Source organism: Sus scrofa, chromosome 7 (genome assembly GCF_054392235.1).
Source record: "Sus scrofa isolate SSC_HxYL_T2T_F1_AM1 chromosome 7, Sscrofa_HxYL_maternal_Yorkshire_Landrace_v2.0, whole genome shotgun sequence".
Lineage (NCBI taxonomy): Eukaryota > Metazoa > Chordata > Mammalia > Artiodactyla > Suidae > Sus > Sus scrofa.
In genome coordinates, this window is record NC_139389.1 from 24,336,587 (window position 1) to 24,363,100 (window position 26,514).

At 36.1% G+C, this 26,514-nt stretch overlaps 2 protein-coding genes and 1 pseudogene across 2 annotated transcripts; 1 reads left to right on the forward strand and 2 right to left on the reverse strand.

Moving 5' to 3' along the window:
* The first annotated feature begins 1,145 nt into the window (after positions 1–1,145).
* Positions 1,146–2,076, forward strand: LOC110258793 (olfactory receptor 2J3-like; annotated as a pseudogene).
* An 11,256-nt stretch (positions 2,077–13,332) lies between these two features.
* Positions 13,333–14,667, reverse strand: LOC100521732 (olfactory receptor 2B11-like). The gene is made up of 2 exons (XM_021082041.2): positions 14,646–14,667; positions 13,333–14,288 (listed from the first exon to the last, which is right to left on the reverse strand). Exons 1-2 carry the CDS (start codon positions 14,665–14,667, stop codon positions 13,333–13,335), a joined length of 978 nt encoding a protein of 325 aa, XP_020937700.2.
* Positions 14,668–23,947: 9,280 nt separating this feature from the next.
* Positions 23,948–24,916, reverse strand: LOC146401380 (putative olfactory receptor 2B3). The gene has a single exon (XM_084970488.1). The coding sequence runs from the start codon at positions 24,914–24,916 to the stop codon at positions 23,948–23,950; it is 969 nt and encodes a 322-aa protein (XP_084826614.1).
* Positions 24,917–26,514: the final 1,598 nt, after the last annotated feature.

Genomic DNA, 26,514 nt, shown 5'->3' on the forward strand with positions numbered 1-26,514 from the left:
CAATTTTTTTTATTGCTATTTCCCCAATACAACTTTTTTTCTCTATAGGACAAATATCTGGAGGAAATATAAAAATTAAAAAAATTATATTTACTTTTTGTAACTTTTTTTTAAATTGTTATTTCCCCCAACACACTTTTTTTCCCCCACTGTACAGCATGGGAACTCAGTCACACATATATGGAAAAAAATTTATGTATAATTTTTGCAACTTTATATTCTGGTTAAATATCACATTTACAGAAAAGTTTTGAAAAAGTGGTATAAAGAACTATTAACCTTTTAATCAGATTAAGCAGTAGTTTATATTATTATATACTATTAACCTTTTAATCAGATTAAGCAATAGTTTATATTCTGCCTGAAAAAGATTTATTCTATTACCCATCCTCTCTCTCATTTCCCTATCTCTCTCTCTCTCTATCTATCCATCCATCTATCTATCATCTATGTGTCTATTATCTATCTATCATCTATCTTCATTTTGAATTCTTCATTGATTTTGGTGTTTTTGAAGAGTGTAGGCCGACTATATTATCCACCTCATCTCTTGTCTCATGCTTCTTCATTATTAAAATCAGGCTGTGCATTTTTGGCAGTAATATGACTGAAGTGATTTTATATTGTGTTCAACACACTGTATCAATAGTCACATGATGTTGGTTTGTTTCAAGATTGGTGACATTAACATTGATTACTGGGCTGTGGTGATGTCCATCAGGTTTTCTGTTGTAAAATCTACCACTTTTCATTTTGTAATTAACAAATAATTTGGTGGAGGATATTTTAGACAATGTAAATTACTCATCATGTCTTCCTTCACTAGTTTTTAGCATTCATTTGTGTTTTTCTAACTCTTCTCTTACTTCTCTATTTATCATTTAGGATCTTGGTGACAGAAATAGCTTTATCTTCCCTACTATTTATTTAGTCTTTTTAAATTTATTGGTATTAGTTTGTGGATTCTTTTTTTTTTTTCATTTATTACCATCACAGTTTCACTTAGTGGCCAAATTGTCTTAGAATTGAACAGTGGTAGGCCTTTCAAACTGGATTGTGTTTCTTTTTCATGTTTTCCTGTGGTTTGTAGACAGTTTCCTTACTTTTTTGGGTGTGTATGTGATTCTCTTCTCAGGTAATAAGAAATGAATGATGATGGAAAAAATCAATGCAACTTTGGAAGGCTACTTTGTTCTACTGGGTTTTTCTAATTGGCCTCATCTGGAAGTAGTACTCTTTGTGGTTGTCTTGATGTTCTACTTGATGACATTGACAGGCAACCTGTTCATCATTATCGTATCATACCTGGACTCCCATCTGCACACTCCCATGTACTTCTTCCTCTCAAACCTGTCTTTTCTGGATCTCTGCTACTCTACCAGCTTCATCCCCCAGTTGCTGGTCAACCTCTGGGGCCCAGGAAAAACCATCTCTTATGTAGGTTGCATGACTCAACTTTACTTTTCCCTTGCAATGGGATCCACAGAATGTGTGCTACTGGTGGTGATGTCCTATGACCGTTATGCAGCTGTATGTAGACCCTTGCATTACACTGTCCTCATGCACCCTCGTTTCTGCCATCTGTTGGCTGTGGCTTCTTGGGTAAGTGGCTTTACCAACTCAGCACTTCATTCCTTCCTTACCTTTTGGGTACCCCTGTGTGGACATCGCCAAGTGGATCATTTCTTGTGTGAAGTTCCAGCACTGCTTAGACTGTCATGCATTGATACTCATGCTAATAAGCTGACCCTCATGATCACAAGCTCCATTTTTGTTCTCATACCTCTCATCCTTATTCTCAGCTCTTATGGTGCCATTGCCTGGGCTGTGCTGAGGATGCAGTCAACAACTGGACTTCAGAAAGTCTTTGGGACATGTGGATCTCATCTTATGGTTGTATCCCTGTTTTTCATTCCAGCCATGTGCATATATCTCCTGCCATCATCCGGAAGTTCTCAAGACCAAGGAAAGTTCATTGCCCTTTTTTATACTGTTGTCACACCTAGCCTCAACCCTTTAATCTACACCTTGAGAAACAAAGATGTAAGAGGGGCAGTAAAAAGATTAATGGGGTGAGGTGAGCCTGTGTATCTGTGACATTAATAGAATAATGGAGCATCTCTTCACCAGTGAGTGGTTCATCCTTCCATCTATTCATCAACCACTCCCATTTCTTCACTCTCTTAGTACTTATTGAGAATATACTGTCACAGGTCATGGAGTTTGTGGTAGTGGATATGAATTAAATGCAATCTGCCTAAATACTAATCACTCTCTAGTGGAGAAAATAGCCATGTAAAATCAAGATAAAATGTCAATGTTAATTTTTTCAGTGCACAAACCTCATCAAAATATCTTTTTCTTAATTGAAAATGCAACACAAAATTTGTTGTAAAAATTGATAAAATTCAGGTTAATTTCCTATGGAAAGATGATATTCTTAATTTAAAAAACCCTAGAACATGTCTTTTAATTTCTTACCTTGTAGGCAGAATTTATCATAACATTTGACTTTTGTCTTTGGTTTAACAAAAGACATAGTGAAATACTTTAGATATTTTCTCCAACACTATTATTCTATTTTGAATACTAGTTACCACTGTCAGGAAGTTTGGTCTGTATTCTTTTTTTTTTTTTAATCTTTTTTAAGGGCCGCACCCATGGCATATGGAGGTTCCCAGGTGAGGGGTTAAATTGGAGCTGCAGTTGCCAGCCTACACCACAGCCACAGCAATGCCAGATCTTTAACCCACTGAGCGAGGCCAGGGATCAAACCTACGTCCTCATGGATGCTAGTGACATTTGTTTCCGCTGAGCCATGACAGGAACTCCTGGTCTGTGTTCTTTAATATCCCATTATCATAGTAAGAAAATAACGTTTATGAGTTGTAGCAAGAAGGCCTCTGAAATAATGCAGCAGAAGTAAGCATCTCATATTTCTCTTTGTTCCCCAAGGTAGTGAGATGTGTAAAGGAGGTGGAAATAAGCTGTAAAGCTGTAGATGTGTAGCTCGTAAAGTAATGGTCATCATAGGCTAGGTGTTGTTAGATGACTTAAGTGCTTAGAATGACTGCATAGTTTAAGAAGAAATACGGAATATGTGAGGCAGAATTAGTACTAGGCTCTGAAAAAATGAGTTGATACATCTGTTAGGTACTTGAAAGAATAACTTGAAAATGTATTGGAGGAGTTCCCGTCGTGGTGCAGTGGTTAACAAATGCGACTAGGAATCATGAGGTTGCGGGCTCAATCCCTGACCTTGCTCAGCGGGTTAAGGACCTGGTGTGGCCATGAGCTGTGGTGTAGGTCACAGATGCAGCTCGGATCCCGAGTTGCTGTGGCTCTGGCATAGCTCTGATTAGACCCCTAGCCTGGGAACCTCCATATGCCACAGGAGGGGCTCAAGAAAAGGCAAAAAGACAAAAAAAAAAAAAAGAAAATGTATTGGAAAAATTTTGTGATAACTATATGAAAATGTTAGCTTTTTAATTTTTAATCTTGATCTGATTTGAATATCTGTGGTTAGAAAGTTTGTTATGAAAATCAATTTACATATTTTTTCAAATAAATAAAAAATGTTTTCTTTGAATGTACCCATGGCATTTGGAAGTTCCCTGGCCAGAGACCAAATCCGAGTTGCACCTGCGACCAATGCCACCGCTGCGGTGACCCTGAGTCCTTAACTTACCATGCCACAGCAAGAACTCCATAAATAATTTTTTTAATTAAAGTAACAGTTTTGTTACCTATATTATTGCCACCATTCCCACTCAAATAAGTGTACTATGAATATAACATTTAAAATGGCACCCATATTGAGCTAAAGTGGAATAAGGCTAAAGGACAATTCAATGTAAAGTAAAATATTGGCAACACCTGAATTTTTATGTAACTCAAATGTCAGTTATAGTTTTGGGGGCCTCTAAAGTTTGGATATGATTGATTCAAATCCTATTCCCTAAATTTTCAAAATGCACAACATATCCCCAAACTTCCCCTCAATTTTTTTGTGTGGTTTGCAATTACATTGATTCCGGTATATTTGTCTTCTTTGTTGTCTGTGATTCTTTATCTCCAACTAGGTATAAAAAATAATATGGTATATATTAATTTGTCCTTAACCTACTGTTCAAAAAATGAAGAACAAGAAGCATGTATATAAAAGAACTTTTAATAAATAATGGGGTCATGTAGAATAGATCATCATGGAGCAAAAAACTTTTAGAAACTTAAAAAACATAGCTTAGTTCTTTGAACCATCTTATACTTATCGAAATCTTATTGGTTGGGACACCTCTTGTGATACTATCTAACAAAAAAACTTTGAAATTTTCCATCTATTTTCTTCCCTTTCTGCTTGCAAAACATATAAATATATTTTTCTATGTGTAGACTATTTTTCTTGGAATGCATAATTTTAGCATATATGATTCTTAATCCTAGCCATATTATTATATATTCTATTTAATTTATAATTTAAAATAAAGATGTTTCAAAAATTCCGCTAAAGATGAACAAGATGATATTGTTTTTTATTGTTTATATTTTCAAACTATTTATATGAACCTTTTGCAATTTTATCACAGGCATGGTATAGGTATGTTTTTTCTCACTTTGTAGATAAGAAAACTGAAGGGAAGAAGATGTATGACTTACCTAAGCTTAAATAACTTGTATATAACAAATCAAGTAATGACAGTAGATTTGCCTGAAGTCCCCCCCCCTTTTTTTGGTATTTTTTAGGGCTGACTCATGGCATATGCAAGTTTCAGACTAGGGATTGAATCAGAGCTGCAGCTGCCAGCCACAGCCACAGCCACAGCCACAGCAACATGGGATCTGAGCTGTGTCTGCGACCTACATCACAACTCACAGCAACGCCTGATCCCTGACCCACTGAGTGAGGCCAGGGACCAAACCCCCATCCTCATGGACACTAGTTGGATTTGTTTCCCCTGTGCCACAACAGGAACTCCCTGAGTTCCTTTCTTATGGCCAACACACCGAAGGTAAACTAGAAGGTCTGAGACCCTACCATTGCCAACCCTAAACTTAAAGCCAATATTAGGTAAATTGACAATCACACGGCACACATTAATTTGGGTCACAGACAACTTTACTGAAGAGCTAACAATGAATCCAGCCTTTTCTCAGCTAAGAATGGAGGCTAAATGCACTGAAGGACCACCTACTTTTTTTATACCAGTAAATTTCTACTCCCTATCTGGACAGTGTCTCCCAATCTCTGTCCACTTCATCTCGCACCTGTTCCTGTGCAGCACATTCCCTAAATACATGCTCAATTGTAGCTTCTATCTCAGCAGTGCAAAATGATTGGCACAAATATGTCATTGGATAATCACAGAAACTAGCTCTGGCTTCCAGCCCAGATACACTCATCCTCTGCTTTTTTATTGGCCTCAGTGTCACATATTGTATCTCTTTTTACAAATGTGAAGCTGAAAGGCCACTGGTTATCATATGCTATGACAACAGCAAGTGGTATAAAGCATAATAAATTTTCAAGTACAAATTTGCCATATTCTATTTATAATTCAGTACCAATAAAACTTAAATAAAAAAAGAGTATAGATTTCCTATAGATTTTCATCAGATTTCACAATGTTAATATTTTGCTATGAGTACATTGATATTCTGTCTATAATAATGTAATATTAATGTGCATTTCAATATTTTTCTGAAATATTACAGAGTATAATGCAACCTAGTCCTAAGTGTTCCTGAGAGTATTTTCTAAATTAAAGATCACATCCAGGATTTCAAATTGAATTTAAGTGTTATATTTCTGTCCTTTAATCTGGAACCATTTTTCAGTTTTTCTTTGCCTTTAGTGAGCTTAATATTTTTGAAGAATACAGGTCACTTGCATCATACAATACTGTTCAATTTAGATTTGACTAGTGTTTATGCAGAATGAGAATGTTCATTTTTGACAGTAATACCTCACAGCAGTGATATTATATCTGCTTGAGTGCATCTTTTTTTTTTTTTTTTTTTTTTTTTTTTTTTTTTTTTTTTGGCTTTTTAGGGCGGCACTTGCAGCATATGGAGGTTCCCAGGCTAGGGGTCAAATCCGAGCTGCAGCTGCTGGCCTACTCCAGAGCCACAGCAACGTGAGATCCAAGCTGTGTCTGTAATCTATACCACAGCTCACGGCAAGGCCAGATCCTTAACCCTCTGAGTGAGGCCAGGGATTGAACCCGCATCCTCATGGATCCTAGTTGGGTTCATTATCCACTGAGCCACGATGGGAACTTCTCGAGTGCATCTTGTTAAAAAAAACCTGACATTTATTTTTCTATTATTGGTGATATGAATTTTGAACACTTGGATAACATGGTGTGGGCCAGGATTCTCAACTATAAAGTTACTATGTTTCATTTGGTATTCATAAGAACCTTGTGGACAGACTGTTAAAATTAGGTAAATTCTGTTTTCCTTTACTTATTTGATATTGAGTTTTACTTATTGATATTTTAATTTTTTGCTTAAGTTTTGTTGATATATTGATGTACAACATAAGTTCAAGGTGTACAATGTGGTGATTTATACATGTATATACTGCAAATGTTTACCACAACCATGGTCATTAACCCATCTATTCCCTTACTTATTATACTTTTTTTTTGTAGTAAGAGCATTTAAGATCTATTCTCCTATCAACTTTCAAGTATATAATACAGTATTGTTAATTATGTCACCAGGTGTAAATTAGATACCCCAAATTTATTCATTTTGTTTTATTATTATTGTTTTTAATTGAAGTATAGTTGATTTACAATGTTATGCACATTTCTGCTGTATAGCAAAGTGACCCAGTCATACATATACGTATGTGTGTGTATATATATATATATACATACACATTCATTTTTTAATATTATTTTCCATTATGGTCTATCTCAGTAGATTGGATAAACTATGCAGTACAACCTTATTGTCTATACATTCTAAATGTAATAGTTTGCATCTACTAACCCCAAACTCCCAGTCCATCCCACGCTCTCCCTTCTCTCCCTTGGCAACTGCAAAAGTGTTCTCCATGTCTGTGAGTCTGTTTCTGTTTTGTAGTTAGGTTCATTTGTGCCCTATTTTAGGTTCTATATGTCAGTGATATCATCTGGTGTTTGTCGTTCTTGTTCTGACTTATTTCACTTAGTATGATATTCTCTAGTTATATCCATGTGGCTGTGAGTGGCATTATTTTGTTCTTTTTTATGGCTGAGTAGATTTTCATTATATATAGGTACCATATCAATCCATTCATTGGACATTTAGGTGATGGACATTTAGGTTTTTTCCATGTCTTGGGTATTATGAATACTGCTGCAAAGAACATGGGGGTAGATGCATCTTTTTGAATTATGGTTATGTATGCATATAAGCCCAGTAGTGGAATTTCTGGATCATATGGTAGTTCTAGATTTAATTTTCCAAGAAACCTACATACTGTTTTCCATAGTGGTTGTACCAATTTACATTCCCCCTAACAGTGTAGGAGAGTTCCCCTTTCTCCATACCCTCTCCAGCATTTGTTATTTGTAGACATATTAATGATGGCCATTCTGACCAGTGTGAGGTAGTACCTCATTATAGTTTTGATTTGCATTTTGCTAATAATTAGTGATGTTGAGCATCTTCTTATGTGCCTACTGGCCATCCATATATCTTCTTTGGAGAAATATCTATTTAGGTCTTCTTCACTTTTTTTTTCTTTTTTAAAAATTTTATTGAAGTATAGTTGAATTACAGTGTTGTGATAATTCCCACTGTACAACAAAGTGATTCAGTTATACATATACACACATTCATTCTTTTTCAGTTTCTTTTCCCATAAAGATCATCACAGAATATTGGATGAGTTCCCTCTGCTATTCAGGAGGTCCCTGTTGGCCAATCATTGCATATATCCCAGTGTGCATGTGCCAATCCCAAATCCCCAGTCCATCCCTCCCCCTACATGTTCCCTTTGGTAACTATAAGTTTGTTTTCAAAGTCTGTGAGTATTTCTGCTGTATCTTTTTTTTTTTTAAGATTCCACTTATAAGTGATATCATATGATGTTTGTTTTTCACTGTCTAACTTCACTTAGTATGATAATCTCTAGGGTCAACCATGTTGCTGTAAACAGCATTATTTCATTCTTTTTCATGGATGAATAATATTCCATTGTACATGCATATACTATATCTTCTTTATAGACCAGCATATATTTGGGTCTTGTTTTTGTATCCATTTAGCCAGGCTACATCTTTTGGTTAGAGCATTTATTCCATTTACAGTTAAGGTAATTATTGACATCTGTGTTCTTTTTGCCATTTTGTTAATTATTTTGGATTTGTTTTTGTTGTTTTTTTCTCTTCCCTTCTTTTATTCTCTTATCTTATGGTTTGATGACTGTCTTTAGTGTTGTGTTTTAATTGTTTTTTATTTTGTTTTTGTCTTTTTAGGGCTGTAACCACAGCATATGGAGGTTCTCAGGCTATGGGTCATATTGGAGCTGCAGCTGCTGGCCTACACCACAGTCACAGCAACACCAGATCCAAGCTGCATCTTCCACCTACACCACAGCTCATGGCAACACTGGATCCTCGACCCCTGAGCAAGGCCAGAGATAACAGCTGTGCTCATGGATACTAGTTAGATTCATTTCTGCTGAGCCACGATGGGAACTCCCTAATTGATTTTTCTTATTTGTGTGTGTGTGTGTGTGTGTGTGTGTGTGTGTGTGTGTGTGTGTGTGTTTGTACTGTAGATTTTTGGTTTGTAGTTACCACAATGTTTTGATATAGGAGTCTTGTATATATAGTGTGTGTGTGTGTGTATGATCTTTATGATTTCCTTCCTTCTGCTGACTTTAGGTTTTGTTTGTTCTTCCTGATTCCTTTTTTTCTCTGCTCTTCTCTTCCTCTTCCCCTTATCTTCCTCCCTCTCCCCTATCCTCCCCATCTGCCCTCCCATTCCCCTCCCCTCCTCCTCTTCTTCCTCTTCTTCTTCTTCTCCTTCTCCTCCTCCTCCTTCTCTCTCTCTTTTCCCCTTTTGTTCTACTTAGTTATGTGGAGATTGACCTTTTTGGAAGTCTGAAGTCTTCTGCCAGTGTTCAGTAGATGTTTTGTACCAATCATTGTGCATGTAGATTTTTTTTAATGTCGTTTGTGGGAGAAAGTGTGCTCCATGTCCTACTCCTCTGTTGTCTTGATCGCAGATATTAATTTATAATTTTAAAGCTGATAGTTATACTCTTTGACATTTTCTGTTTCTCCCAACCCCAGTCCCTAGCAGCTACCATTTTACTTATTATTTCTCTGAGGTTTTTTTGATTTCACATCAAAGTGAGGACATATAATACTTGTCTTTCTCTTTCTGCTTTATGTCGCCTAACATAATACTCTCAAGGTCTATCCATGTTTTTGCAAAAGGCAAGATTTCCTTCTTTTTCAAGGCTGAATTATATTTCATTATATATATATATATATAATGTTATATAACAATAAATTATATATAACTATATATAACTGCATATTATGTAAGTAATGTTCTTTATACATTCATCTTTTGATGGATGCTTAGTTTGTTTCCATGTCTTAACTATTGTGAATAATTCTGCACTCTCTCTTTTTCTCAGTTACTCTTGCTAAAGCTTGTCAGTTTTGTTTTTCTTTTCAAAAAACCAACTCTTTGTCTCGTTGGTCTTTTTTTTTTTTTTTTTTTGCTTTTATGGTATCTCTATTGTTCATTTCTACTCTGATCATTATGATTTTCTTCTTTCTAAATTTGCACTTAGTTTGTTTCTCTTTTCCTAGTTACTTGTGGTAAAGGTATGTTGGTGGTTTGTGATCTTTCTCTTTCATTTTATCCTTATAAACTTACCTATTAGAACTGCTTTTGCTGGAGATTGGGACAAGATGGCAGAGTAGAAAGACTTAAGCTCACCTCCTCTCATGAAAATACCAAAATTACAACTAAACGTTGAATAACTATCAATAAAATAGACTGGAAATTAGAACTGCTTTTGCTGCATCCTGTAAGTTTTGGTATTTTGTATTTCTTTTTCTTTTTGCTTTTTAGGGCCGAGCCTATAGTATATGGAGGTTCCCAGGTCAGGGGTTGAATCGGAACTGTAGCCACAGCAATGCAGGATGCCAGCTGTGTCTTTGACCTACACCACAGCTCACAGCAACACTGGATCCTTAACCCACTGAGTGAGACCAGTGGGATTGAACCCATAAGCTCATGATTACTAGTAGGATTTGTTTCCTCTGTGCCACAATGGGAACTCTGGTATTTTGTATTTCTGTTTTCATTTGTATTAAAATATTTTTTTGATTTTCCATTTGATTTTGTTGTTGTTGTTGTTGTTGTTGTTGCTATTTCTTGGGCCGCTCCCGCGGCATATGGAGGTTCCCAGGCTAGGGGTCCAATCGGAGCTGTAGCCACCCGCCTACGCCAGAGCCACAGCAATGCGGGATCCGAGCCGCATCTGCAACCTACACCACAGCTCACAGCAATGCTGGATCGTTAACCCACTGAGCAAGGGCAGGGACCGAACCCGCAACCTCATGGTTCCTAGTCGGATTCGTTAACCACTGCGCCATGATGGGAACTCCTTCATTTGATTTTTTTGACCTGTGGATGTTCGGGTGTGTGTTGTTTAGTTTCCACATGCTTGTAAAATTTCCAGTTGTCATCCTGTCATTGATATCTAGTTTCATATACCATTGTGGTCAGAAAAGATGCTTGCTATGAATTCAATCCTCTTACATTTGCTAAGTCTTCTTTTGTAACTTAACATATGACCAATCTATCTTGGAAAATGTTCTGTGTACACGTGATAAGAATGTTTGTGCTACTGTTGTTGGATGGAATGTTCTATATATGTTTGTTAGGTTCATTTGGATTAAAGTATATTTCCAATCCTGTGTCCTCATTGATTTGTTTTAATGATAGTTCCATTCTTGATTCTAAGTGAGGTATTAAAGTCCCCTACTCTTGTTACATTGTTGTCTATTTTACTCTTTTGTTCTGTTTGTGTTTGCTTAATATATTTAAGTGCTCTGATGTTGACTGAGTATATCTTTACAATTGTTGAATAAACTTTATGCTACTTTCTCCCTCCTACTCCTTCTGGGACTCCAGTAATTCATAGATAGTATCTTTTAATGGTATTCCATAATTCACATAGATTTTCTCTTTCTTTTTAATTTTTTTTCTTTTTGCTCTCCTGACAGTATGATTTTAAATAAGTCTTATAATTCACCAATTCTCTCATTTGTTTGGTTGAGTCTGTTTTTGAAGTTGTTTATTGAATTCTTCAGAGCTGTCATTGTTCTCATAAATTAGGGTTTTTAAAAATAGTTTTGATTTCTTTGTTGAACTTTAATTTGTTCATATTTGTCTGTTTCACTCACTTTTTTTCAGATTTTTTCTTCTTCTTTGGAACAAATTCCTTTATCTTCTAATTTTGTTTAACTTTTTCTGTCTTTATGAAAATTAGGTGAAACAGCTTCCTATCCCAGTCTTGAGGCATCCCTGTGAATTCTGCATGTGCCCAGTGGCTTTGGTGGAAGAGCTGGATCTGAGGTGAACATGGGCTACATCTTCTCCTGGTGTGTGCTGGCAGCTGCCACCTTGGTGTGAGTTGGAAGGGCTAGAGTGAGAGCCAAGTGGGAATCAGCGTTTCTCCTATTCTCACTGGCTGTTACCATCCTACTGGGGGTAGGTTTGGGGCCCAGGCGGCTGTAAGAGGAGCCCCAACTGAGTTGGGTTTCTGCTGGGTGTGATGGTTATCTCCACCTTGGATACCTTGGATTGTTGCAATGGGTCCTTGCCAGGGCCTGAGGGCTTGGGGCTGCTCTTCTGTGCTGGTTTCACTCTTTTTCCAGTATCCATGGAGGCTGGATTGGAGCTGGAGTGGTTGTGCCATGCCACTGAGCTGCTTTCACTCCCATCCTGAAAGTGGTTTCCTCCCTGGAGCTAGCTTTGCTCCTCCCAAGGTGTTTTGTAGACAAAACACCCAGGCAGTTTTCTGTCTGCAGCCTCTGCATTTTGACAGGATGACTGCTCTCTCTTTAAGAGTGAAGTCTTGGTTTCTTACAGCCCTCCTGTAAGCCCCACTGTTTTCCAAACCAGCTAAGGGGGTTTATCTTCCCATTGTCAGATTTCAGGACTGGGGTGCCTAATGTATGGCTGGAACATCTCACTCTCAAGCATTTTTCCTAATATTTACTTAATTGTTTCTCTTCCATCTACTGCTTTAATCCAACTACCAGTCCTATTGTTTGTATTTAGTTTTATGTGTTTTTTCTCTAAATCATATATTTTCTTACATATTTTTTGCAGTTTCTTCTTTTTGCTTTTGGTTCGCTTTAAGGTATTCTAAGATATTTGCTTACTCAGACTGATAATTCAGTTATCAATAGTAACAATTCAATTATCAATTTCTTTGTTGTATAATTTAGTTTTAGGAAACCAATTTTGAAAATTTTATTGCACATAAATGATACTACTGATCAAAGTACGTAGCTGAATTTAATAGAACATTTAATTATTAGGAAGCGTATCTTCTAGATATTCAGCTTGGTCTTTTTGCATTTGCCTTAGCATTTGCTAGGAGTCGTGATTTTAAATTCTCTGCCTGTGGGTTTACAATTTTTCTTAAAAGCTTGGAGCATCTGAGATTCTTCACATATTCAACAAACTATCTTCTATTTTTTGGGGGGCGGGTGGTGAGTGGGTAGATGAGCTATATCTTTTCCCATATGTCAGATCCTGTCTGACTTTTGTCTCTAAAGAATATCTCAAAAATATTTTCCTGTGATGGTCCTCACAAATTCTACTTTTAAATTGATGTTAACTGAGGAAGTTTTTAAAAATAGTTTTCTGGACATGATTTCTCAAAATTCTGATGCAAGATATCTGCAGTGGAGTCATGTTTGTGATTTTTAAAGTATAAGTATTCTGATGTGTACCAAAGCTGAAAAACAGTCTTTCTAGCAAATAGGACCAGGTGCATCAAATGTGCCTATACTTGGGAAAACTTGTAACATAGAGATATTTTTTTAAACATCTATTTAAGAAAATTTTTCAATATGTTTGTTAAGACACAATTTATACAGATATGAATCTTTAATATTTTTATAAGTTTAGTTTAAATTTAGTACCATATATTTATTTTATTTCTTATGATAGCTACATAGTAAAAAGTTACGTCTTTGGGGATAATTTTGAGACGAGGCACAACCAAGAGGTAATTTAGAACAGAGGCTCTTCTAAGTCCTATATGGAAAGTATGAAGTACAAAAATAGCTATGTTTATCCTCTTCTTTGATGGTACAATGAGACAAGAAGCCTCATCATTGCCCCTTTCATGTCTTTGTTCCTCAAAGTATAAATAAAAGGATTAAGCATAGGAGTCACCAAGCTGTAGAATAGGGACATGAGTTTGTTCTTATCCTGGGAGTTAGCAGCAGAAGGTTGCACATACATGCTAATTACTGGCCCATAGAAGAGAGATACAGCAATAGTATGAGAACTACATGTGTTAAAGGCCTTCTTCTTTCCCTCTGAGGACTGAATTCTGAGCACTGTAGCTACGATGAACCCATAGGAGACAAGAATCAGTGACAAGGGAACGAGGGAATAGAATGTTCCCACAATGGAGAGCATAGCTACATTGAATGTGGTATCAGTACATGACATCTTGATCATCACTGGGACCTCACACAGGAAATCATCTACCTTGTTGTTGCCACAAAGTGGCAGCTGGATGGTGAGGGATGACTGAAGCAAGGAGTTGACCAAACCACTTAGCCATGCCATGACCACTAGGAAGATACAGAGTTGCTGATGCATGATGACTGGGTACCTCAAAGGCTTGCAGATGGCCATGTAACGATCCATGGACATCACAGCTAAGAAGATGCATTCGGTGGCCCCCCAAAAGTGAAACATATAAAACTGAGTCACACAGCCTCCGTAGCTGATAGACTTATCTGGGCCCCAGAGGTTTAGCAGCAGTTGAGGGATGGTGGTTGTGGTAAAACAAAGGTCCAGAAAGGAGAGGTTGGAAAGGAAGAAGTACATAGGGCTGTCAAGATTCGGATCTACTCTGGATACCACTATAATTGAGATGTTTCCTACTAGTGTGCGGATGTAAGCAGCAAGCACTATTATGAAGAGTGGCATTTCCAACCAGGGATGGTCAGAGAAGCCCAAGAGAATGAAAACCTTTGGAGTACTTACATTTCTTGCATTCAAGACTGTCGTTGCTCTTGTTCATGGACTTAAGTCAAAATGAAGATGTATATTTCAGTATTAAATATTCTTGATGGTCAACTTATTCAGTTAAATAAAGTGAGTTATGAAGGGATTTTCTCTGTGATGTAACTCCAGTGATGTGAATTGATACTTGCAAGATGAAAACTTATGAATCAAAATGCCCCAAATTATTACTTTGTAGTACATCTAAAAGAAGATTAACAAATCTCTATATTTTACCTAGAGAATGTAATATAGAAAATTTTTATAGAATAATGATTAAGTAAAGGGATACCACAGTTTTTCTTATATTTGAGAAAATAATGAAATGGAAGAATGTTTCCCCAAAATCACCTGTGCTGACTTACCACATGTGTTCATTTCTTTCATCCTTAGTCTGCTAAACCTTATTATTCTCTGGTTGAATTTCTGAGTTTATTTAGGTAAGTTCAGAACTCTAGCTGGATTGGTCTGCTTCATATAGAAACAGCAAGAGAGAGCGCTTTTCCTTAGTCCTGTATCTCAAATCATAAAATGACTTTTGCAAAGATAAAACTTGTCATAGAAGAAAACACACGGTTAAAATGATTCCCAGTCAATGAAGACCTGCAGTATAGCACAGGGAAGCCTACCCAATATTCGGTAATAAGCTTTATGAGAAAAGAATCTGAAAAGGAATAAATGTGTGTATGTGTATAACCAAGTCACTTTGTTGTACAGCAGAAATGATCACAACAATCTTTCTGTGCCATGAGAATTAATTAGTTCAATATGTGTGGCTACCCTTTTGCAAGTGTAATACTTTATGTTGGGTTAGTTATTTTCATTGAGTACAGTGTCCAGGTTGATTTATGCATCTGTATCTTCTAATTAATTTTTCTTTAGGTTGTATCCAAATATTAACATTGTACTTATCTCTGCCAAAAGAAGTCTTGTAAAGATTGCGTTTTCTTCCCTTTCATTTCCCCAAATTATTCTTATCACTCTTATCACAAAGTGCATGAGGTTGTGCAAAATGGTAAAGTCGATTAAGCTGAACAGATCGCTCCCACTCACATACAATACCTTCTTTAAATCAGTGTTGATATTACATGGTAGTATTTCCCTTTCTTGCAAAAATTGACACTGATCTTTTTTTTTTTCCATCAGGATGAAATGATAGTTGGAGGTAAATATTGAATATTCTCTCTGTGTTCAGTGTCTTCTTATCATAAGTCCTTAAATTATTCATTTGATTTGAAGGATCCTAAATATGTTCAGATGTGGAAACCTATTTTATTCTAAAATAATTGTTAAGGAAGTGTTTTTACTCTTTATACAGCTGTGGTACATTTTTTCCATTGAGATAATAAACCTCAGTGGAAATTCTTGTCAAGAAACACTAGAAATTCCCTAGAGGGTATAATACTGCTAAGTTCCTTCTTGCCCAGTACAATGAAATGATAAATTTTGGCATTTTTTCCTGTTGTGGAAAATTAGCTCAGGACTAAAAGAATCCCAGAAAAGCCAACCTACTTCAATAATTTCATAGACTATTTACTTGAATTTCAGGGAAAATTCGAGACAATTATTTTTGGTGTCAAGATACAATTTTCTTTTATTTATACTTTTTCTTGGGATATTATTTCCTGATATAATACATGTTGAGTAATTTTAATTTTACATAGAGAAAGAAGGAGCAGTCACCTTCCAATATGACTTTTAAGGAACTAAAATTTCTTGTTTTCAAATATTTTTCCTCCAATAGCCTAGCATAGTATAGATTGACCTAACACTGACTATGTTAAAGTTCCACAAATGATTTTTTTTTTGTCTTTTTGCCATTTCTTGGGCCGCTCCCAAGGCATATGGGAAGTTCCCAGGCTAGGGGTCTAATTGGAACTATAGCCACTGGCCTACTCCAGAGCCACAGCAACGCGGGATTCGAGTCACGTCTGCGACCTACACCACAGCTCACAGCAACGCTGGATCCTTAACCCACTGAACAAGGGCAGGAATCGAACCCGCAACCTCATGGTTCCTAGTCGGATTCATTAACCACTGGCGCCACGACGGGAACTCCTCACAAATGATTTAAATAATAAAAAATTGTATCAAGAAGAAATCAGTTTACAGAGTTTCATTAATTTATTCAATCAATAAATATTTTCAAATGCCCACTACACGTAACTTTCTCCATTGCTTCAAATATTAACATTGAAAAATTACAAAAATTTGCTGTAATGACATTTATTTGTAATAGAGAAATAAGAGATTGGTGCTTATTCTCAGTGTCTCAGTAAACTTGGCTACAGAATGATTGAAATGTTAGTGAAATAATGCACAATGGGCAATATGATATGTGGCAAAACAGATTTTCATTTATTATTTTTAAAAAATTACGTAACTTTCAGGTGTACAACATTGTAATTCATCATCTGTATACACTAGCAAGTGATCACCATCACAAGTCTAGTTGCCATCACGACCCCTTTTAGCTGTTTCACCCATGCCCCCAAACCCTTCCCCTCTGGTAACCCTAATTTGTTTGTACCTGTGAGTTTATTTTTGTTTTGTTTTTTGTTTGTTTTTTAGATTCCACATATGAGTGATATCTTACAGTATTTGGAAACCCCTGTGCTTCCAGTACCTGAATATCTGTTTCTTTCTTCAGGTTCAGGGAGGTTTCAGCCCTAATTTCATCAAATACATTTGACACTTTCTCTATCTCTTCTTTTTCTGGGATTCCTGCATTGCGAATGGTAGTGTGCTTGACATTGTCCCAGAATTCTCTTAAACCATTCTTATTTAAAACAACAACAACAAAAAATGTTTTTGATGTCTGATTGGCTGATTTCTATTATTCTATTTTTTGGATTGCTTATATATTCTTCTGTATCATTTAATCTGTTGTTAATTCCCCCTAGTGAACTGAATTCTTCATTTCAGTTACTGTATTCTTCAGCTCGGACTATTTCTTTATTATATTTTCTAGTTCTTTGGTGAAAGTCTGTGTTCTTATATTGCACTCCCTACCTAGCTTAGTTAACATTTTTATTACTATTGCCTTGAACTTTTTATCTGGTAAATTATTTACCCCTGTTTCATTGGAGTTTTTCAGGGATTGTTTCTCATTCTTTCATTTAAAACATATTCTTCTGCCTTCTCATTTTGTTTAACTCTCTCTGTCTCTATGAAATTAGGTGAAACTGTTCCCTATCCTAGTCTTGAAGGCTGTGACTTTAACTCACACTGATTAACAAAGCTGGTCACAGACCGTGACTGAGTTCAACAGGAGGGAAAATTTAATCCTACCCTATTCCTAGAAGGTATGAGAAACCAAATATCTGTGGTCAGCCTTCAAGATTACCACTGTCTGCCTTTTAGTCACAAAATATTTCATTTATTCTTCCTCCACAGAAAATACATCTGTCTCCTTCTGAAAAGAGACATATACACATTTTTCATCCATTAATAAGATGCAGTTCAAAGTTCAGGGTCTCTGCTTGGCTAATAAACCTGTGAATTAAATAGACAAGTTATCTGTCCTCCACATGCCCCAAAATTCAATCAGTAGAACTGGAAGAAGATGGCCAATAAAGAACCCCCACTGGGAAAGAGAAAACTTTAGAGATACATAGAAGAACAAAGTTATCCAGAAATTCTGAAAACCATGAGCAGTTGTGAAGAGTTCCAACTCTGAGCTGTGAAATATTCCCATGGTCTACTCATTGAAGTAGGTCCCCAGCTACTTTATACCAGTTATTCCTCATACTATTGGTTTTTATTTTTTTGTAGGTCTGTTAACCTCAATGTCTATATCTGAAAAGAGCAATAATGAATATGTTTGCTTTTTCAACTTCCTTCCTACTTAACGAAGATTGGTGTCCAAGGGTTATTTTAAATCTCAAGGCTTAAGAGTCATCTTTATTTGGTAGTATAACTTTCTCTAAAACTTAGCATCTAATCTATTTGATCTAAGTCTGCTTTGAGTTCCAGTGGCCACATCCACAGTATTTGTAAAGACACGACTCTCTTTATGTTTCTATATGTAGATTTCTTGGAACTATAATCCTTTGGTGAAATAGGCTTATTCTCTTTTCACTTTTCCCTTATTCTTTTTTCCTTTAACTATTTATCCAAGTAAAAGCATATATTAGGAGGTATTTTAATCCACTCAAAGTTCAATAGCAGGTACATTTTTAATGTTCTTAAATAAAAATTCTAATCACTAGATATTACATTTTAATTCACCTCTCTTTCTCAAACAATGTCTTCAATTTTATATATTACTATCTGGAACTAAGAATTTTTTTCTTCTTTTCTGATCCATCAAGTGCATGAATTTTTAGAATCTCACTATTTTGTTTCCACTTGAAGACAGCTATTTAATCTGTGTTTTAAAGAATTCAGGTATAAAATGTTGGCAAGAATGTGGAGAAAAGGGAACCCTTATTTACTATTGGTGGGAATATAAATTGCTGCAGCCACTGTGAAAAGTAATATGGATATTTCTCAAAAAAACTAAAAATAAAACTATCATATGACCTAGCAATTCCACTCTTGGGTATGTATCTGAAAAAAAAAATAATCAAAAAACCAAAACTACTAATTTGAAAAGATATATGCACACAATAGTCATAGCAGCATTATTTATAATTGCCAAGGTATTTAAGCAACCTAAGTGCCCATCAGTAGATGGACGGATAAAGAAGATGTGATGTATATGTGCAATAGAATGCTATTCAGAAAAGAATGAAATTTAGCCATTTTCATCAACATGGATGGACTTGGAGGGCATTATACTAAAGGAAGTAAGTCATAGAGAAAAAGACAAACACTGTATGATATCACTTACATGTGGAACCTAAAAAATACAACAAATTGTGACTATAACAAAAAAGAAGCAGACTCACAGATGTAGAGAACAAATGAGTAGTTCCCAGTGAGGAGAGCAAAGGAGGAGAGAGCAATATATGGGTAGGGGAAAAATGGGTTATTATGGGATTTTATGAAATCACGTGTGTGAAACTTTTGAAAATTGTAAAGCACTATAGAATTTAAAGAACCTTAAATAAAAAAGAATCTAGGTACGTTATCAAGATATAATGCACATAAAAAAGAAATTATAACCCTCCATTGACAGAAAAGATGAATAAACTAATATGCCAACAGTGGTAAACTTTAAATATAGTAAATTTAAGGATGAACTCTTTTCCATAAAACTGTTTGTTTTTTCTAAAATATGTCTCATAATATCTTTCATAAATATGTCTCATATTATTATATGTCTCTTATTATCTTTATAATTACATAAATAATGTATTTATGTAACTTTTAAAAGAGAAAGGATTATTAATAACTATATGTGACAATCACTAGATTTTCATTTTTACAGGGAAATACAATTTCCTTAGCTTTTGAGAATTTAAGTATATATCCCACCATGGAGTTTCATATGACCACCATTCCTAGCCCTAGAGAGTTTCACATCTCTGAAAATTCTTTTAACAGAATAAATGAAAATTTGCATATTAGCTAAAATTATCCATAGTTTTGACAATTGATGTTTTAATTTTCTGCCTCCACAACTAAGTGCTGTGAATGTTTTGGTGAGAAAAACCAAACTTTGTTCCATGCTCTTTTTTTTTTTTTTACTTTTTTTAATTACTCAAATGAACTTATCACATCTGTAGTTGTATAAGGATCATAACAATCCAATTTCACAGGATTTCCACCCCGCAACCCAAGCACATCCACCCATCCCCCAAACTGTCTCCTCCGGAGACCATAAGTTTTTCAATGTCTGTGAGTCAGCATCTGTTCTGCAAAGAAGTTCAATCTGTCCTTTTTTCAGATTCCACATGTCAGTGAAAGCATTTGATGTTGGTGTCTCATTGTATGGCTGACTTCACTTAGCATGATAATTTCTAGGTCCATCCATGTTGCTACAAATGCTGGTATTTCGTTCCTTTGAATGGCTGAGTCATATTCCATTGTGTATATGTACCACATCTTCTGGATCCACTCCTCTGTCGATGGACATTTAGGTTGTTTCCATGTCTTGGCTATTGAAAATAGTGCTTCAGTGAACATCGGAGTACATGTGTCTTTGCGAATTGTGGTTTTCTCTGGATAGATGGCCAGGAGTGGGATTGCTGGATCAAATGGTAGTTCTAGTTTTAGTTTTCTGAGGACTCTCCATACCGTTTTCCACAGTGGTTGCACCAATTTACAATCCCACCAACAGTGTACTAGGGTTCCTTTTTCTCCATACCCTCTCCAGCACTTACTGTTTGTAGACTTTTTGATGAATTTACAGTCTAGTAGGAGGTAAAGGCACTTATCAAATGATCACTTAAAAGTAAAAGTGCCATAAATGAGAGGTACATAATGAACAAGTAAATTTGTGGGTATTTCACTGAATCAGAGAGAGACCACAAAAATTTTTTCTAATGAGGCCTGAGCCATTAGTAATTAGGTAAATATTGATGGGAGGAGTATTCCAGGTAGAAGGATCAGTATGTGCAAAGGTTCTATGCTTTAAGGAAATATGGTAAGTGCAAAAGACAGAGAGAGCGACGAGCAAGCTGTATGGGAGTTCCTTTGTGGCACAGCAGGTTTAGGATCCAGCGTTTTCAGTGCAGCAGCTTGGGTTGCTGCTGTGGGATAGGTTTCATCCCTGGCCCCAGAACTTCCACATGCCATGGATGTGGCCAGAAAAAAAGAAGAGAGCTGTATTGCTAGTAAGTGAGTATTTGTTTTTAACTAGTGAACAATAGAATGCCACTGATAATCTCAGTACAGGTGAAGAGAATGGGATGATTGTATTTGCAGTGAAATGATCACTGGCTATATTTTAAAAAAGTGTATTTCAAAGAGTTGGCAGGAGTGCATAATGATAGGTAGGTTAATAATTTGGTAAACTTATGGGTAAAACGTGATGGTACCAGAAATGTGAAGATAGAAAGGAATGGAGAGATGGGAGGTACAAAAGAGGAATGATTGATATGTTTTGGAAATGGCTTTGATTTAAAAAACTAAGGAGTGAATGGCATAAGATATGGTTCAGGGTTTCTGATTTGCAAATGTAAACAGAAGGTGAATCCATTTGTTAAAATAGTGAAAAGAGCTTTGTGGTGAAGGGTGAGCAGGTGTTTAGCTTTTGATGGTGTTGAGTTTGAAATGTCTATCATATTCAAAAAGAGATGGCAATGGTAGAAACAGGTTTGGAAATTTAAAAAAGGCACTTACACGAGATATAATTGATATTCATTTATTTTTTGTGTCTTGAATCTCTTACTGCTTATTACATGTCTCATTTAGTAAACACATGATTATTATATAAGAGCTGTATTCTGCACTTAGGTTTTTAGTTACTTTATACTGGTGCTGGTACTTTCTGTACTCTAACATTTCTGCTTTCATTACTGGATAAAGTCTAGACTTTTCAGTTATCATCTCCAGGCTCTTTTTATATGTTCTTGTACTCTCTTTCTTAACCATTTTAAATTACTTGTAATTTATAAAATGCTTTGTAACCCTTTCTCTGTTGCCTAAAATGTTGTTCCATCTATGTCCTTATATTACTAACTGCAACTAATCATTTAAATGTCTGAATTTAAGGGTCATTTCCTCTGGGAATTAGAATATTTTTTTCAGGAGTTCTTGTCATGGCTCAGTGGTTAACAAACCTGACTAATATCCATGAGGACTTGGGTTCAATCCATAGCCATGCTCGGTGGGTTAAGGATCGAGTGTTGAGTGAGCTGTGGTGTAGGTCGCAGAAGTGGCTCAGAGCTGGTATTGCTGGAGCTCTGATATAGGCCGATATGACCCCAAACCTGGGAACCTCCATATGTCATGGGTATGGCCCTAAAAGGACAAAAAAAAAATTTGTTTTCAGTATAATAACTGCAATTATTTTCCCTCTGGTCTAGTACTATCTAGTGTTAAAAATATCAATAAATATTTATTTAGAGGTTACCCCAAAGAAGAATGAATTTATTCAGTTAAATATTAGAAAAAAGTATTCCAGTGAACATTTCTATAAAAAACATCATCATTTATGGGCTATCACGTGTGTTTGGTTGGTGCAGAACTTGGAACAAATAAGGATTTGGGACAAATAAATATTGGAAAATGAAAGAAAAGGGGAAAATGCTATCCGTGGAGAATGATGGGATGAATTGAAAACAGAGTTGGAAATAAAACTCAATTGATATTTTAAATTTCTAGTATGAGATACACACACTTAGCTAGTTTAAAGCCAGATAGATTTGACATAAACTGCATACTTGAAACTGTTCTGGAAGGTGTATATGATGGAATTATAAAGGGATGGGAGGATGTAAAGTGACTGAGGACTGGGGTGATTATGGGAAAATTTTGGCTTGGGATCGCTGGTCATTTAATCATAAAGATGGGGAAATTCCTAACTAAGGTGGTAGACAAAATGGTTCTCCAACAAATAGTACATAAGTGGGAAGGTAAACCATCTAAGTGTCTTGGACAGTCTGACATTGATAGGAAGAAATTTTACCAAGGAACAAAGGAACAAAGTACATGGAGGAAACTTCTGGAAAGCAAAGGAGCTTTTAACTTAGAAAAGATATCTTTCCATACAAATTTTAGAATGTTCTGTTCTAAAGAATGTCATTGGTAATATGATAGGGATTGCCTTGAATCTGTAGATTGCCTCAGACAGTATTGTCACTTTGACTACATTGATTCTTCCGATCTAAGAGCCTGGTATATTTTTCCACCAATTTGTGTATTCTTTGATTTCTTTCATCAGTGTCTTATAGTTTTCAGAGTAAGGGTCTTTTGTCTCTTTAGGAAGGCTTATTTCTAGCTATTTTATTCTTTTTGGTGCAATGGTAAATGGGATTGTTCCCCTAATTTCTCTTTCTGATCTTTCATTGTTAGTATATAGAAATGCGATCTATTTCTGTGTATTGGGCATGTACCCAGACAAAAATTTCATTGGAAAACATACATGCACCCATATATTCATCACAGCACTATTCACAATAGTCAAGACATGGAAACAACCTAAATGGATGAATGGATTAGGAAGATGTGGTACATATAAACAATGGAATATTACTCAACCATAAAAGGACCAAATAATGCCATTTACAGCAACATGGATGGAACTAGACACTCTCATACTAAGTGAAGTAAGTCAGAAAGAGAAAGACAGACACCATATCACGTATATGTGGAGTCTAAAATATGGCACAAGTGATCCATCTACAAAACAGAAAAGATCATGGGCATGTAGGACAGACTCGTGTTTGCTGGGGGGAGGGAGGGAGTGGGATGGACCGAGAATTTGGGGTTAGTAGATGAAAACTCTTGCATTTGGAGTGGACAGGCAATGAGATCCTGCTGTATAGCACAGGGAACTATATATCTAATCACCTGTAAAGGAATATGGTGGAGGATAATGTGAGAAAAAGGGTGTATACATATGTATTACTGGGTCACTTTGGTGTACAACAGAAATTAACAGAACATTGTAAATAAATCATAATAAATCTTTTTTTAACAAAAGAAAAGATGTCTTCAGCATTGCTTCCTGAAGCAAGTTTTATAAGTTTTGGCTGAATTCAATACAATCATAAGAGCCTGAAAAAATGAAAAATCAATTAAAAGACTATTATCATTTTCAAGGATAAGGACAGATTCAGAAGATTGTTGTCACAATGGAACACTTATTTCTTATAGAAAATGTTAATAATTCCAGCCTCTTGAAGGCCTCTTTCATATCTTTATTTCTAAGGCTATAGATGAGAGGGTTCAACATGGGTGTGAATATCCCATAGAAAAGGGAAACTATTTTTCCCCAGTCCTTAGAAGTGGAAGAAGGTGGTTGTAGATACATGTATGTGCCTGTTCCAAAAAAGAGAGAGACCACAACCATGTGAGACCCACACGTTCCAAAAGCTTTTCGCCGTCCTTCGGCTGACCTGATTCTCAATACTGCTTGAGCTATGAAGCCATAGGAGATGAGGATCAATGTCACTGGAATTAGCAGAATTAACACACTGAAGAAAAAGAGCTCGGAGACAATAGGCTTTGTGTCAGCACATGACAACTTGAGAAGGGCAGGAACCTCACAGAAAAAGTGGTCCACTTCCTGATGACCACAGCGAGGCATGTTAAGGGTCAAGGAGGACTGCAACACTGAGTTGCTGAAGCCAGTGAGCCAGGAGAAGGCTGTCATCTTGAAGCAGAACCAGGGGTTCATGATGACTACGTAGCGGAGGGGTCTGCAAATGGCCACATATCTGTCAAAGGACATAACAGCCAGGAGGAGACACTCCGTAGCACCCAGAGCCAGGAAGATGATGAGCTGGGCCACACAGCCACCATAACTGATGGTCTTTTTGTTCTGACAAATGTTTTTCAACATATGAGGGACGGTGCTCGTGGTGTAACAGAGATCTAATATGGAGAGGTTTGTGAGAAAGAAATACATGGGAGTGTGAAGCTTGGGATCCAGAATGCACACCATCACGATGGACACATTGCCAAAGATGGTGGTTGCGTATGATGCTAATAGGAGCACCAAAAGGGGCGTTTGTAGCCAGGGCTTGTCTGAGAAGCCAAGTAGTATAAACTCTTTTGAGGAGCTCTCGTTTGCCCGATTCATGGTGACTCACTAACTTTTCATTCCTGAAAGCATAAAACGGGAAAATTGTCAGTCAGAAATTATCGGATACTCTTATTGTAATCAAATAAATGATTCCATAGTAAATATAATTTATAGTAAATTAAGTGGAGCCCTTGTAAAAATACAACATACTTATCATATGGTTAGAAAGTAGGTCTTCTGGTTTTAGTAGTTATGTGTGACTTTAAGAAGTAAATCATTACATTTAAATGCCACGAATGTAGACTTCTATGCATAAAACACGGACATTTGTAAGTGCTCAATACATTTTAATTCCTTACCTTTTTCTTACATCCTAAGCTACCTTAATAAGCACTTCAAGATTAAATACTACTTTTAAATCAATTACTTTTAATTCGGGCTGAAAATGCTGAGCAGTGGTTTTAAAAGTTTCATCTAGGTCTACAATTGATTCTACACATCTACTGTTTTAGTGACATCTTCATTTTTTTTTTTGGTTGTCTCTTTTTCTTAAATGATATGCATGCATGAACATTCCTGCAAAGAGCTATCATGACTATTAGATGGTTTGATTCAAGGAAATAAAAATATGACTTACTTGTGATTTATAGTGATGATCACAGGTGACATCTCCCTGTATCTCCAAATATCTTGATGAAAATTGTAAAACTGATCATTTAATCATTGCCCGATTAACATGTGACTGACACTACTCAGTGCCTAAAATAATTCGCAACAAAATCCTGATAAACAGGTATGCTCTACATTTTATTTCTACTGTGACTCAGTGAGAATAATTTACACACTCAGTAATGGTGGGTTCAATGCTCAAAGGCAGGATATAAAGCCCATTCTATTTTTTATACCATGCTTTCCCTCAAATATACATATAGCACAGCAAGAATGACAACATGTAACACAACAGTGGTTATAAATGAAAACAGGAACATCAAAGTCAAATAATCAAGTCGATTTTTTGCAGTCTGTGGAAGTTATCAGTTATTTAGTTATGTAGATCAAACTTCTTCAGTCTTCTTTGAATGTTTAAATCCAAGGTCATTGATATGACTGATACCATATAATTTACAATAAAAATAGAGAGTGCTACTAGACTGATATATGAAGTATAATTTGACCATGGGATGTCTACATGAGGCTGAATGTGGTTATAATATTTGTAACTGCTTCCATTACATGTGATTTTAATTTTAGGTTTTTAGCTGAAGATATACATTATTCCTTGGTAAATAACAGTAATATACTTTCAGTTGAAAAACACAAGAGGATATGAGATTTGACTTTTTTCTGACTGTAACATGTAAATTTTAAACTTTCACATGACAAAAGATTTATACAAAGATAAAAGATAGGAGTTCGCATCATGGCCCAGAGCAGAAATGAATCTGACTAGGATCCGTGAGGACGCAGGTTCGATCCCTGGCCTTGCTCAGTGGGTTAAAGATCTGGCATTGTGGTGAGCTGTGGTGTAGGTTGCAGACGTGGCTCGGATGTGGCATTGCTGTGGCAGTGGTGTAGGCCAGCAGCTACAGCTCTGATTTGACCCCTAGCCTGGGAATCTCCATATGCCAACCAAACAAACAAAAAAAGCAAAGATA

Coding starts and splice junctions, on each gene's coding strand:
- LOC100521732 (XM_021082041.2), bottom strand. CDS start 14,667: ATGAAAGAAATGAACACATGTG. Junction 14,289..14,645: donor GAAAGAAATGAACACATGTG/GTAAGTCAGCAC, acceptor CATGAACAAGAG/CAACGACAGTCTTGAATGCA.
- LOC146401380 (XM_084970488.1), bottom strand. CDS start 24,916: ATGAATCGGGCAAACGAGAGCTCCTCAAAAGAGTTTATACTACTTGGC.